The following is a 14,821-nucleotide window of genomic DNA, read 5'->3' on the forward strand; positions in this document are numbered from 1 at the left end:
GTATATAGCTTTGTAATGAGCTTTGAGGGGGCATAGGTTTCTGTGTGAATACTTCTAGAGGTGGTGGTCTGGGCAAGTCTCAGAGAGCATTCAATTACTCAATTCTCTGGAGGATTAGGGTAGGATGTGAGGGAATGAGTCCAGGCCAAACATTTGAGATAGCGTATAGTTTGTATTCTGCCAATGGGTAATTCTCCAGAATCTGGTATTTACCTCATGCTAGGAGCACATGAGAATTAGGACAGAATAAGATAGCTCAAGATGCAGGTAAACAATTCCTGGGTATAGCTGCTAGAGTGATTGGAAAACATGGCTCTAAAGATAATCATCTAGGGGGAATATTGGGGTCTATGATTACAAAGTGTGAATAGGCATAGACTTGAGTTAGCACAATTCTGAGTCCCCATTAGACAGAAAGGAAAAAATGACAGCACAAAATACAATGGAAGTGGTCATTGAGTGAATGCAGGTGAATCTGGGAAGTGTTCAATAGTAATACTCAGGATCTGAGAAGCATGAAGAGCCTGGTGTGAACAACTCCAAATGAGGACAACAGGACTAAGAGAAATATACACAATTTCTACAATGAAATAAAGGAAAAGAACAATAAAAAGCAAAAACTAAAACTAACAAAAAGAAACAATTTTGAATTCTATTGTAATTTTGATGACAAAGAAGCATGGTCTTAGAATCTAGAAAATGTGCCTCCCTCCCATCTTTACAGGACAAGGCTTTGACTTTAGAATAATGCATGTACTGTCAGTCTCAAATGAAAATTGGTTTTATTAAATTGCTTATGTCCTTTCTAGTTTTTATTCTTAATGACTAATGGGCTAGAAAGGAGAGAAAATGAGGATGATTTAAAATCAAAAGTTATCAATCCAAATTAAAACAAAAGGCCTAAGAATCTAACTTTCTAATATTCATTGAACAGTAGTTCATAGTCCCATCCTGCAAGAGAACAAAAGCACTGCCCTCACTTTCATATCCCAATATGTGCCTGCAAAGAAAATTATTCAATTTAGGGAAAGAAAATGAGAAATCAGGTAATGAGAATAAAGGTTTGTTTTATACAAAGGGACAACCTCTAAAGAGTCTCAAGCCGACTTCCTGATATCCCTTTTCATACTCACAAAAAGGCTTTGCACATGGAGCACTTGTTCCCATAATGCTTGCCATCAAGGCCTTGGATAGGGTCATTCTCCCTGGTGCAAAAGAGTATGCCATTCCTCATCTGGTCCCGGAATTCATTGCATATGGCCTACAGAGGAGAGACACATACCTGGGTTTTAGCTTCCTATTTATTTTTTATGTCCATTAGATATGAAGCATGCATCTCCAATGTACTTACCATTAGAGGAAAGACTAATTAAGGAATATCAAAAAAGTTTTCCACAAGCTTCCCTATGCTTTCTTCCCTACCACCTCAAGCATTGGTAAGATCTCTGCTCAAGAAAAATCTTCAGTGGCTCTCTATTGCCTCCCAAGTAAAATTTCGAATTTTCTGCTTGGCAGTCAAGGTTCTCTACAGCCTAAGAGCACTCTACTACTTTACAATCTTGTGTTGTTACCACATAGTCTATACTGTAGCAAAATTTGGCAGGGTTTCCTATGCCTACATACCCTGAAATATCCTACCTCTATGGCTTTGTTTACATTATTTCCTAGCTCTGAAGACCCCTATGCTGTCCCTTTACCTGATATCTTCTTCCTCAATCATCTCTGAAAGCTCAAATAAAATTATACTTCATTCAAAAACAACCCAATTTCCTTAATCAATAATTTACTTCCCCTGCTTCCTGACATAGTACTTGGTTTTCATCTCTTTAACATTCTTATTATGAATTAATATAAATTACAGTACCCACATTGATGTCTTATATCACCAACTAAACTAATCTCCATTAAGACAAAGATTCTTATTTATAAATTTATAGCACCCTAGTTTATTCAACATATGGGTCTAAATGCTATGTGCTTAATCAATGGTTGCTGAATGGATTGGAACTTAAATACTCATAAGGCTAAAAGGACAAAAAGACTAAAATGCTCATCTACACATGAGAAAATTTCTTTGATTTCTTTCTATTAAAATAATGGAGGTAGAAGCTATTATTATGCACATCCTGGTCTGGCCAGTATAAAAGAGAATCCTAATAGTCTAAGAATAATTTAGCCGTACCGTATAGCTGATTTATGTTAAACTTGCAGTCAGTAAGATTCCTGGGTCTTTAATTTTAGACATTTGTCTAGCTAGATTTACCTACAGTATTCTTACACTACTGAATTTTTTTTTTAATCATATAAAAAGACTTGAAAGTTTTCCATATTAGATTCCTTGGTAGATTTTTTTTTTTCTTGGTAGTCAAGAATTGAACAGATAAAAAAAAAACTATTTTGTATCTGGATTGTCTTCACTAATTTATTAGCTAACACAGTACTGTAAGTTCAGAGAATGTCAGAGCTGAAAATAATTTCATAAAACTTTTAGTCTAAAGCATAAATGCTGCAGAAGAAGAAAGTTCATCTCAGAGAGGCCTTCCATCTTGGAAATGTAAGGCTCTTTCTACTGCTCCATATTGCCATTCTTAACTTTGGGAGTGATATCTACAACTTCCAACAACATTTAACTCTCTAATAGAGCTACACTATCTGTAATACTAGACCTTACTATCTGAATAGGGACAGGTGTAAAACTGTCTTGAACTGGCCTAAGAATGACTTCTCTGTTGGAGAGTGCTAGCTGTGCTTCCTTCATTGAAGGTTCCTATGCATAATGCAATCCCCTGAGTATCCCAATCCATCCATGTTCATTGATTCCCATTAGAGAAATAATTGCAATTTTCTTTATAAGGCAGGATTCATTTTAAAATATTTGTGGCCAACCCACTGACAATATAATTTTGTAACACATGTTAACTTATTCACCAGACAACTCACTTTATACTCAGTTGTGGATGCCTTATAAAGGTTGCAATAATCAAGGAGCCTTCAAAAATAAAAATAAAGAAAAAGGAAGCAAAAAAAAAAATCATAGTCTATAACTCTTAGAGCAAGAGAATCATTGTAAATGCAAATCTTAGAACACAAAATATGGAAGAGCTGGAAGGTTGTTAGAACACAGAACAAAGAATGTTGGGCCTGAGAATATAGAATATAGAATGCCTCAAAACATAAAGCATAGAATATCAGAACATATTTTTATTTTATTTTTATTTTATGTAGAATGTAGAACCCAAACTATTAGATTCTAGAACTGAGGATCCTTTGAATAGAGAATATCAGCCTAAGAACATAGAAGATAAAATAACAGTACTGCAAGGGACATTTCAGTACAGAATGTTATAGAACAGGACATGAACCTTCACATTTTTTGGCTTATGTTTATTCTTTGGTATAATCAGACAATTGAATTAAATGATCCCTGAGTTTCCTTTTAGATTTTGAAAATCTATGAAGCTATTCTATGTACTTTGTAAGTGAGCTATTATGTAAACAGAGACAGGGAAGGGAATTGAGTTGATTGTTATATATACAAAGTCTCAAAGATAGTCTTGTTGAATAAAAATGGCAAGAAAATAAAGCAAAATATGGAGCCTGAAAAATAAAATATATTCACAATTCAAGATTTAATTAATAACTTTCTGGAAATGGTCTCAGGATGATTTCACCTTTGAAGGGAAGGATGATATGAATGATAAAAAAAAAAAAAAAATGTGAATGCAATTGCCTAGTTCATGACACAGGCATAGGAGGTATTCTACTTTTGCTACTAATTCCAAATGGATATAGAATTAACCTGAAGTGACTCCAGGTGCTGATATTTGATAGCAATGTGACTATATATAACAGTTAAATTCTTTGAATGTTCTTCATTTGTAAAGAAGATCTAAGGTAAATCCTTACCTTACCAATGTTATAAGTAAAGTGCTTTAGAAATGGTAAAATGCCACAAGTGGCAGGACTCACTTTTACAGCATTTCTGCGGGGTCTATTGTGATCTTCCTTTTCTTTCTCTTTAGCTTCATTTTGGCTGTTTGGAGAAATAAGTGGTCTAAGTAGAAACATAACCAAATGCCTTAAGCAAAGAAAAGAAAATCCTGATGGCAGATGATGGGTTCTTGACTTTTTAAAAAGTAAGTGAAATCAATGGATCCCCTTTTAAATAATGTTTTATTGTTTAATTATTAATATAGAATGAAATGCTAAATTTTAGTTAGAAGTTTAGGCAGATATGTAATTTTTTTCACAATCATAGAAAATTCACAACAACAACAATAATAATTGTGAAACCTCTGTGGAACCTGGGTTAAAAACCCTAAAACCAGACCATACTTAATTAAAACTGGCAAGCAGCATTGCAAGTTGAGAGGATATGATATGCATGCAAAGATTTGGAGAGGTTACCTAATGTCACTCTACATTTTCATTTATTTCCCTCTTGCATTTTGTTGGTTCCAAATTAAGTCATTTTATGAACCCACCTCTTTGATTGTCACTTAAGAGCCTCTTTACAAATAGAATAATAAAACTCAAAGGAGGACCATGACCATCAGTGAATCCTATGCCCTTCATTTCATTCAGCCCCACACCTCATTCAGCACCCTTATTGTACTCACAAGAAAACTTCACACATAGAACACGTGTTGCCATGCATTTTGCCATCTGGTCCCAGAATGGGGTCATTCTCTCTGGTGCAAGCCATTCTTCCATTTCTCATATAGTTGCGATATGGACTACATAGCTCCTACCCACATAAAGAAATGGAAGTTGACATATTTATTTTTCTTTGTTTGTTTCCCTACCTATATACTTCCCCTCAAGCTTTTTTTAGCTTAAAGAAAGACTTTAAAAGTAAGTAGTATACCAGTAGGGAAACCTCTTGGCTCATACTTAAAGAATTATCTCCAAGATCACTTGGAATTCAATTAGGCCTGAACTATGTCTCTCCCATAAGTCAATTTTTTTTTTCAAGGTTCCACTTAACTTATATTCTTCTTACAATGAAATTCTAAGTATAAAAAATTCAAAAAGAGAGGAAGCTAGCATTTTGCAATGAAAAGAGTTTTAATTTAGTTCTAGTGCTTCTTTTGCCTTCATACCATTTCTGCCTGTTACTAGCTGCATAGCCTTGTATAAATCACTTTATTTCTCTGAGAATCAATTTCCTCAGTTGTAAAAGTGAGTACTTGTATCCGCTTCTTGAAGTTATTGTAAAAAAGTTTATTTCAGTTTTAAAATGCTAAAAAATTAAATATATATATATATATATATATATGTAAATTAATAAGATTCATTGTTTTTGTGACTGTGCAAGCCATACCCCTCTGGGTCTCAATGTCTTCCCTTGTAAAAAGAGGATATTGGACTAGCTAAATCTATGGTAATTCAGGAGTGGAAGATGTCTTTGAAACTAGGACTTCATTGCAGAAGGGGCATTTCATCAGGGTTTTATGAGGCCTTTAACTTAGAGCTAGTGACAAGCAGAGGAAACCCTGGAAGGTTGGAGGCCTTAGGACAGTTTTGGGGAATCCTACCCCATGGTCTGGTTGGGCTAAAATGTAGGGCACATGATCAGGTTTGTCAAAAACTCAAAGGGAAAACAAGGTGTTATGGAAAGGCTTTGTGAATACAGAATTAGAAGACTTGAATGTGAAACTTGTTTTGTGTGATATTGGTGAGAATCTGGTATGAAGTATTATGTGACATTGTATGAGTCCCTTTTTCTCTTTGAGCTTCTATTTCTTTATTTCTAAAGTGAGAGGTTTAAACTAGATCATTAACTAGGTCCATGGAGCCAAGATGGCAGAGAGTAGATAGGTCTTTGAGCTCTTCCTGACTTCCCTCAGAATAAATACCACATCAAGCCTGTGAACCAGTTTTAGAGTGACAGAACCCACAAACATTTATAATGCAACAAATTTCTAGCAAAAGATGCTTTGAAAGGACTTCAGGAAAAATCTGTCTCGATTAGGCAGGGTGCATAAGCAGCCCAATGCATATGTAAACACAGGAAGGCCCAGGGTGGAGAGGCTCTAGCCTCTGGGCTTCTAGTGGGAGGTTCTTAGCCACAATGCAGCAGCATTGGCTACTCTGTCCTGGTTCATAAGCCAAGGGATCAGCAGACTGGCTATGAGATCTCCAACACAACTACAAAAGGCAAATCATGAGCCCATGGATCCACAGCATAACAAGAGGGACTTGGCCACACCCACCCAGAACAAGAAGTAAGCCTGAAGCACCAGCAGTGGGGCAGTGTAAAATCCCTGATTGTAAAGGAAGATTGGAAAAAACCTCCCCTTTGTCCTAGAAGTAGACCACAATCTTTAAAAAATGAGCAAAAAAAAAAAAAAAAAAAAAAAAAAAAAGGCAATAAGAGCTTTGACCACAGATAGCTATTATGGAGACAAAGAACAGATCTCAGACCCTGAGAACAAAAGGCCTCCAGATGTAAGCTTCAAATGATATAAACTCAAAGACTCACATGGAAGAATTCAAAAAGGATCTTAAAAGAGAGTTAGAAAAAAATTGGGAAAGGAAATGAGAGCTTTACAGGAGAGTTTGGAAAAAAGAAACAGAGAAATTGTCTGAAGAAAATAATTCCTTGGAAAAACAGAATTGGTGAAATGGGAAAAAAAGAACAAGTCCTTAAAAGTATATTTTAGTGAAATGGGAAAAAAAAAAAAAAACAATGAACAAAACAGCTCATTTAAAAATGCAATTAGCCAAATGCAAAAGGAAGTAAAAAAGCTAAATGAAGAAAAAACTGATTAAAAACTAGAATTAAACAAATGGAAGTAAGTGATTCAATGAGACATCAAGAATCAGTCAAACAAAACCAAAAAAAAGGAAAAAATAGAAGAAAATTTAAAATACCTCACCAGAAAAATAAGTAACCTAGGAAACAAATCCAGGAGAGGCAATCTAAGAATTATTGGACTACCTGAAAACAATGATGACAAAAGAACCTAAGAAACATCGTTCAAAAACTCACCAAGGAAAACTGCCTTTATATCCTAGAACCAGAGGGTAAAATAGCTATTGAAAGCATCCACAGATCACCTCCTGAAAGAGACCCCAAAATGAAAACTCCAAGAAATATAGTAGCTAAATTCCAGAATTAACAGAACAAGGAGAAAATACTGCAAGAAGTCAGAAAGAAACAGTTCAAATATTGAGAAACCACAATCAGGATTACCCAAGGCCTAGTAGCTTTCTAAAGAATTGAAGGGCCTGAAATATAATATTCCAGATAGCAAAAGAATTTGAACTTTATCCAAGAATAAACTATCCAGCAAAGCTAAGAATTGTTTTCCAGAGAACAGATGGATATTCAATGAAATAGGGGATTTTCACGGTTTTTTTTTTGTTTGTTTGTTTGCTTTGGGTTTTGTTTTTTGTTTGTTTTTTATTTTTTGCTGAAGCAATTGGGGTTAACTTGCCCAGAGTCACACAGCTAGGAAGTGTTATATGTCTGAGGCCAGATTTGAACTCAGGTTCTCCTGATTTCAGGGCTGGTGCTCTATCTTCTGTGCCACCTAGCTGCCCCATTTTCAGTTATTTTCAATTAAAAAAGCAGAGCTGAACAGAAAATTTGATCTTTAAATACAGAATTCAAGAGTAGAATAAAAAGGTAAAAACAAAAGGGATAATAAACAAAGTACATGCTGGCTCTAAATCCTGTGACACTGTGACTTACAAACACACACACATATAAATACATCTGTGTCTACATATGGTGTTCTCTCTCTTTCTCTCTCCTCTATATATAACACACATATATGTATGTATGTTTGTGTGTGTATGTTGATGATATATATATGAATTATGTGTGTGGTACTCACCCCGATTTCAAGGTGATATGCATTTGAGACTAAAACATAACCACAGTCTAGGAGGTCTAACTAGGTAGCTTGCTGATACTCACCGCAAATGAAGTAGTGTTTACTGAAGTAGTCTTATCCCTTAATTTCTCTTCATTTCTTTTCCTTTCATCAACCTCAGCTTGGCTACAAGGGAGAGAAAGAACATGAAATCGATTAGGCATAGAAATACAACTTTTTCCCCTCTTTTTTCACCACTACTTGTTAGCCCTCATCCCTCAGAGGGTGATCAGTAGGACCTTTCAGCAGTGAGGCTACCAATGAGATATTATTAAGTGTGACAGCTTTTCTCTTTAAATCATTGCTCCCCAAAAAAGTCATCTTCCCTAAAGAGCAAACCTAAGAGGAATGGAAAAAAGATATAGGCAGCCAAATGTATCAAACTTTATTTACAGAAACTAGGAATTATGATGAATAAGAATACAGACTATGGGGTCAGGTAGACCTGTGTGTAAATCCCACATCAAATTGTATTGGCTGTGTGACTTTCAACAAGTAAGTCACTTAACATCCATGTGCTAGTTTCTTCATCTGTAAAATGGGGATAAAAAGAGCACCTACTTCATAGGATTCTTTTGAGTATTCAATAAGTTAAACTGCAAAACTTAGAGCATCATACAGATGCCACTTTGCAATAAGCTCTGTACAACCACTTAATTGACCAATCCTCAATTTCCTGTTCTTGTAGGCATTTAATCAGGAAATGAATGATTCTCTGTCAATGATGGTACATGGGTGATTTCCAAGCTAATTCAAATTCACTAATTCTAAGGTCACTTTCCCCTGTACAAATTTAAAGTTTGGAGACTCAAATATTCTGAGAATCTAAGATTCAAAGAGTGAACTTTTGAAATATTTAAAATTATTAACTATTTAAAATTCTTTGGGTCTAAGAAGGTCAAGATTCTATCTAAATGGACTGAAAGTATAAGGTCCTAAAGGGTTAAGATTAGGTTCTGTGACTTCAGTGCTAAGGGATCTAAGTTTTTAGAATTGTATGGTTCTGAGACAGTAAAGTACTGAAGACTGGGCCAAATATACTCCTACCTGCTAATTCAGTGAAGGCAAACCTTTCAACTCCTCCATCCCCTGGCATTAAAACAGAAGCATCAGGACATTTCTTGGACCTTAGAATTTGAGGTGTAAGTGGTTAAACTAGGTGTGGGGACAGCTTCCAGGAAGGGATTCAACAAAGACTCCAGATGTCTTATTGTGAATGTGAAGAATTTCCCAAGTGGATAGACCTCAAATATGTATATAGCTTTGTAATGAGCTTTGAGGGGGCATAGGTTTCTGTGTGAATACCTCTAGAGATGGTGGTCTGGGCAAGTCTCAGAGAGCATTCAATTACTCAATTCTCTGGAGGATTAGGGTAGGATATGAGGGAATGAGTTCAAACCAAACATTTGAGATAGAGTATAGTTTGTATTCTACCAATGGATAATTCTCCAGAATCTGGTATTTACCTCATGCTAGGGGAACATGAGAATTAGGACAGAATAAGATAGCTCAAGATACAGGTGAACAATTCCTGGGTATAGCTGCTGATAATCATCTAGAGGAAATGTTGGGGCCTATGATTACAAAATGTGAATAGGCATAGACTTGAGTTAGCACAATTCCCATTAGACAGAAAGGAAAAAATGACAGCCCCAAATACAATGGAAGTGGTCATTGAGTGAATGCAGATGAATCTGGGAAGTATTCAATAGTAACACTCAGGATCTGAGAAGCATGAAGAGCCTGGTTGAGCCAATCCAAATGAGGGCAACAGGACTAAGGGAAATATACCCAATTTCTACAATGCAGTAAATGAGAACAATAAAAAGCAAAAACTAAACTAACAAACAAGAAGAAACAACCTTTAATTTTATTGTAATTTTGATGACAAAGAAACATGGTCCTGTTATATAGAAAATTTGCCTCCCTCCCATCTTTGCAGGAGTTACAGGACTTTGACTTTAGAATAATGCATGTACTGTCAGTTTCAAATGATGGTTGGTTTTATTAAATTGCTTATGTCCCTTTCTAGATTTTATTCTTAATGACAAGGGATTTTATTCTTAATGACTAGGAGTAGAAAGTCTAAATATGAAAATAAGAATAACTTAAAACTAAAAGTTATCAACACGAATTAAAACAAAAGACAAAAGGTCTGAACTGCTAACTTTCTAATATTCATTGAACAGTAGTTCATAGTCCCATCCTGCAAGAGAACAAAAGCACTGCCCTCACTTTCACATCCCAATATGTGCCTGCAAAGAAAATTATTCAATTTAGGGAAGGAAAATGAGAAATCAGGTAATGAGAATAAAGGTTTGTTTTATGCAAAGGGACAACCTCTAAAGAGTCTCAAGCATACTTCCTAATATCCCTTTTCATACTCACAAAAAGGCTTTGCACATGGAGCACTTGTTCCCATAATGCTTGCCATCAAGGCCTTGGATAGGGTCATTCTCCCTGGTGCAAAAGAGTATGCCATTCCTCATCTGGTCCCGGAATTCATTGCATATGGCCTACAGAAGGGAGACACATACCTGGGTTTTAGCTTCCTATTTATTTTTTATGTCCATTAGATATGAAGCATGCATCTCCAATGTACTTACCATTAGAGGAAAGACTAATTAAGGAATATCAAAAAAGTTTTCCACAAGCTTCCCTATGCTTTCTTCCCTACCACCTCAAGCATTGGTAAGATCTCTGCTTAAGAAAAATCTTCAGTGGCTCTCTATTGCCTCCCAAGTAAAATTTCGAATTTTCTGCTTGGCAGTCAAGGTTCTCTACAACCTAAGAGCACTCTACTACTTTACAATCTTATGTGATTACCACATAGTCTATGCTGTAGCAAAATTTGGCAGGGTTCCCTATGCCCACATACCCTGAAATATCCTATCTCTATGGCTTTGTTTACATTATTTCCTAGCTCTGAAGACCCCTATGCTGCCCCTTTACCTGATATCTTCTTCCTCAATCATCTCTGAAAGCTCAAATAAAATTATACTTCATTCAAAAGCAACCCAATTTCCTTATTCCATAATCTACTTCCCCTGCTTCCTGACATAATACTTGGTTTTCATATCCTTAATATTCCTATTATGAATTACAATGATCCATATTGATCTTATATCACCAACTAGACTAACCTCCATTAAGACAAAATTTCTTATCTATAAATCTATAGCACCTCTAGTTCTAGCTTATAGAATCATATAAATACTATGTGCTTAATTAATGGTTGTTGAATGGATTGGAACTTAAATACTCATAAGGAAAAAAGGACAAAAAGACAAAAATACTCTTCTACACCTGAGAAAATCTCTTTGATTTCTTTCTATTAAAAGAATGGAATAATACTTTAAATAAACAAACAAACATATAAATTAAGGGATAAATAAACCGATGAATGAATGGTTAATAAATGGATGGATAGGTGAAAAAATAAATGAAGAAATAAATTTTTTAAAAATTACCCAAGCATGTGTGCAATAGAAAAAGCTACTAATTGAAAATATGAGGCCTAAGTCATTAAGCTCAGTCTGCCACCTTATTAACCATGAGACCCTGGATAAGTAATTTCCCCTTTCTGAGTATCTACTTTCCTTCTGTGTAAGTAATGTTTGAAATGCCTACTAGTAGATCATTGATGGAAGAATTACTAAGGATAACTCCAGTCTTGGAGTCAGAAAAGACCTCACTTGACATCTAGCCTCAAATACTTAGCAGTTATATGATCCTGGGCAAGTCAATTTAGTTTTGTTTGCCTCAGTTTCCTCATCAGCAAAATGTGAATAAAAATAGTTCCTACCTCTTAGGATTGTTGTGAGACTCATACCTGGCATATAGTAAGCAGCAGAAAATTTAGCTATTATTATTAGCATTTTTACTGTTAGCCTAGAATGCATTTATAGAAATGTCACTTTGATTATGACTAGATAACTGATACTACCATTTTAGGAACAATGCTCAGACAATTTTACTAACAATCTTAACAATAAATGTAACACTTCAAATTGAGACAGCATTTTCCAGTAGCTTTGGTGTTACCAAGTACTCACACTGTCATTCTCTACTCCCTTCAAAGGAAAGAAGGCAGGAATTATAATTATATAAGGACCCTCAGACCTAGAAGATTGTTAGAACACAAGACACAGAATGTCAGATCTAAGAACATAGTATGTCAGTCCTTAAAGATAGAGCATAAAATCTTAGAACATAGAATCTCAGCTATTAAACTTTAGAACACAGAATTCCAGAGCTAGAGGATTTTTAGAATATAGAATGACCGCCTCAAATCACAAAAGATAAAATATCAGTACTGGAAGGGACATTTCAATGCACAATACTGTAGCACAAGACATAAATGCCCACAACATATCTGGACTTCAGTTTCTTCTTTGTAACAAAGAGAATACTGGTTTTCACAGTCTGAAAACACAACATAACTGTATTATGTACTTTGTAAGTGAGGTCTCATGCAAACAGAATGGCAGAGATGAGAATTGAGTTGTTATATACACATAGTCTCAAATATAGTCAAATATGCCAAATATGGCAAGAAAGTAAATCAAAATATGGAGCCTAAAGAGGAAAATACATTCACAACTCAAGATGTAGTTAATAACTCTTTGGAAATGGTCTCATGATGATTTTACCTATGAAGGGAAGAATGATATGGATGATAAACAAATATATGAATGCAATTGTCTGGTTCATGACACAGACATAGGAGATATTCTACTTTTGTTACTAATTCCAAAACAAACAAACAAACAAGAGAAGCAGCCAAGGACAGTGGAAGGAGCATTGGACGTGGAGTTAACCTGAAGTGAATCCAGACTGTGATATTTGATAGTTATGTGACTATATATGACAGTTCTGTTTTCTGAATGATCCTCATTTGCAAAGTAGAGCTAAGAGTACCACCTCTACAATGTTATGAGCAAAGTACTTTAGAAATGGTAAAATGCCACAAATGGCAGAACTTACTTTTATAGCATTTCTGCGGGTTCTATTGTGATCTTCCTTTTCTTTCTCTTTAGCTTCTTTCAGGCTGTATGGAGAAATAAATGGTCTATGTAGAAACACAACCAAACCCTTTCAACAAAGGAAAAAAATGCTCATGACACACCATGTGTTTTTGACTGTTTTGGAAGTGAGATAAACCAATGGATGCCTTCTTTAAATAAAGGTTTGTTTTTTACATTTATAATTTGTTCAAAATTGCTTCTGTACTTACAAGAGTTCTGCACACATGGAACATTTATTTCCATAGGTTTTACCATCAGGACCACGGACTGGGTCATTTTCTCTTGTGCAGGCAAGCCTTCCATCTTTACTTGCAAATTCCCGAAAATCACTACATGGATCCTGGAAAATAGAAGGAGATTTGATATCATGACAGTTTACTAAACTTAATATCTTCTTGCATGAGATGACTAAACCAATCAATCTCCAAATTTTTTGAACTCCAAGGAGTAGAGTAAGCTAGAAAAAAGTCAAGCTGAAAAAACAAAATGAAGATCTGGAATAAAATCAAAACCTAGAGTAAATCCAAGAACTAAATTAAATTCAACAGCTAGAACAAAGTGAGGCTCAAAAACTATTCTGAGATCTAACATAAACACAAGAATTAAAGCAAAAAGCTAGAATAAACCTATAAGCTGGAACAATCCTATAAACTAGAACAAAATCAAGTTCAGATCTTAGTACAAAATGTGGACTACAACTAGGAGTTAGAACAAGGTCAAGAGCTATAATAAATTAAAAGAGTAAATCAAAGTCAAACTCAAAAATTAGTCCAGATCTAGAATAAAACCAGAGATTAAAACAAATCAAAAAATAGAGTAAACTTTTGAACTAGAAGAAAGTGCTGATTTTGGAAAAGGAGGGGAAAAAAAGTAAGAAAGACAAAGAAACTCAAAAGTTAGAAAAAACTTAGGAGTAAGAACTGACATAACAAATGAGAATTAATGTTTAAAGAAATGTAAGAGATAAAACAAAGTCAAGGCTAAGAACAAATTCTAAAAGAGCCTCAAGTGAAATAAATGAGTCCTCAATTTTTCTCTCATAAGAGGTCTGGCTATAGTATGAGTCATTTCTTCTTGCTCTTCCTCAAAGCTATCATACTATGATAGGGACCTTAGGTGAGCCAAATAGACACTGCCCAGATCCAAACACAAATAGCCTCAATTGCTTTTTTTATCTAGGAAAAACACATTCAAATTCTAAATGATGTAATGAGCTATTTCCTCTACAATGCCCATCAGAGGAGGAAAAGGAAAGGGAAAAAACTGCTAGTTCTTGAAAAAGGCCAGTCTGCCCTAAAGAGACTGAATCATAATAATGGACACACATTCTAAATTGCTGGATTATTTATTCAGGATTATTCTCACAACAACCCCTAGAAACAGTCAGTTCAAAAACTATTTTCATTTTGTAGATAAGAAAAAAATGATATCCAAGGGATGGAAGACCCTTGTCTAAGGTCATTTTTATTCAGTCAAAAAGTGGAGGAGCTGAAACTAGAACACAGGTTTTCTGACTTACAGATTAGTCAAACTTGTAATTAGAAAATGGTGGTGGTTGTTTTTTGTCATTGTTATTGTGTTAAGGGCTAGAAGGAATTTTAAGAGATCATCTAGCACAATTTTATCTATTATAGAGATGAGAACAATGGAACTTAGTGAGGGGGAGGGTGAAATATCCAAAGACACATATCTGCTTAGTGACAAAACTGGAACTGGCATCCAGATTATGTGACTCCCAGTTAGGAAGTCTTTCCCTGCAGAAAATTCATCTCATATATAGTCCTCCACATGTAAGTTTTTTCTCTACTTTGTGTGGCCTCTCTCTGGGAAAGCTTTATTTAGTATGTCTCTTCAGCCTAAGAAAATACAAGGTATCTTACATAAAGATAAACCAAGCCATCTGCTGTTGGT

The 14,821-nt window shown here is 35.1% G+C and overlaps 1 protein-coding gene across 4 annotated transcripts in view; it reads right to left on the reverse strand.

Moving 5' to 3' along the window:
* Positions 1 to 14,821, reverse strand: part of SPINK5 (serine peptidase inhibitor Kazal type 5) — a 60,122-nt gene that overhangs the window by 31,120 nt on the left and 14,181 nt on the right. For 2 of the 4 annotated variants that reach the window (XM_051978972.1, XM_051978973.1), the window contains exons 3-9: positions 13,120 to 13,250; positions 12,870 to 12,933; positions 10,272 to 10,399; positions 7,928 to 8,009; positions 4,620 to 4,747; positions 3,970 to 4,033; positions 1,134 to 1,261 (exon numbers count right to left, since the gene is read on the reverse strand). In XM_051978972.1, coding sequence (XP_051834932.1) covers positions 1,134 to 1,261; positions 3,970 to 4,033; positions 4,620 to 4,747; positions 7,928 to 8,009; positions 10,272 to 10,399; positions 12,870 to 12,933; positions 13,120 to 13,250 — 725 coding nt within the window. The remainder of the gene's footprint in view (positions 1 to 1,133; positions 1,262 to 3,969; positions 4,034 to 4,619; positions 4,748 to 7,927; positions 8,010 to 10,271; positions 10,400 to 12,869; positions 12,934 to 13,119; positions 13,251 to 14,821) is intronic. The other 2 variants (XM_051978975.1, XM_051978974.1) reach the window with 2 other exon arrangements.

This window comes from Antechinus flavipes, chromosome 2 (genome assembly GCF_016432865.1).
Source record: "Antechinus flavipes isolate AdamAnt ecotype Samford, QLD, Australia chromosome 2, AdamAnt_v2, whole genome shotgun sequence".
NCBI lineage: Eukaryota > Metazoa > Chordata > Mammalia > Dasyuromorphia > Dasyuridae > Antechinus > Antechinus flavipes.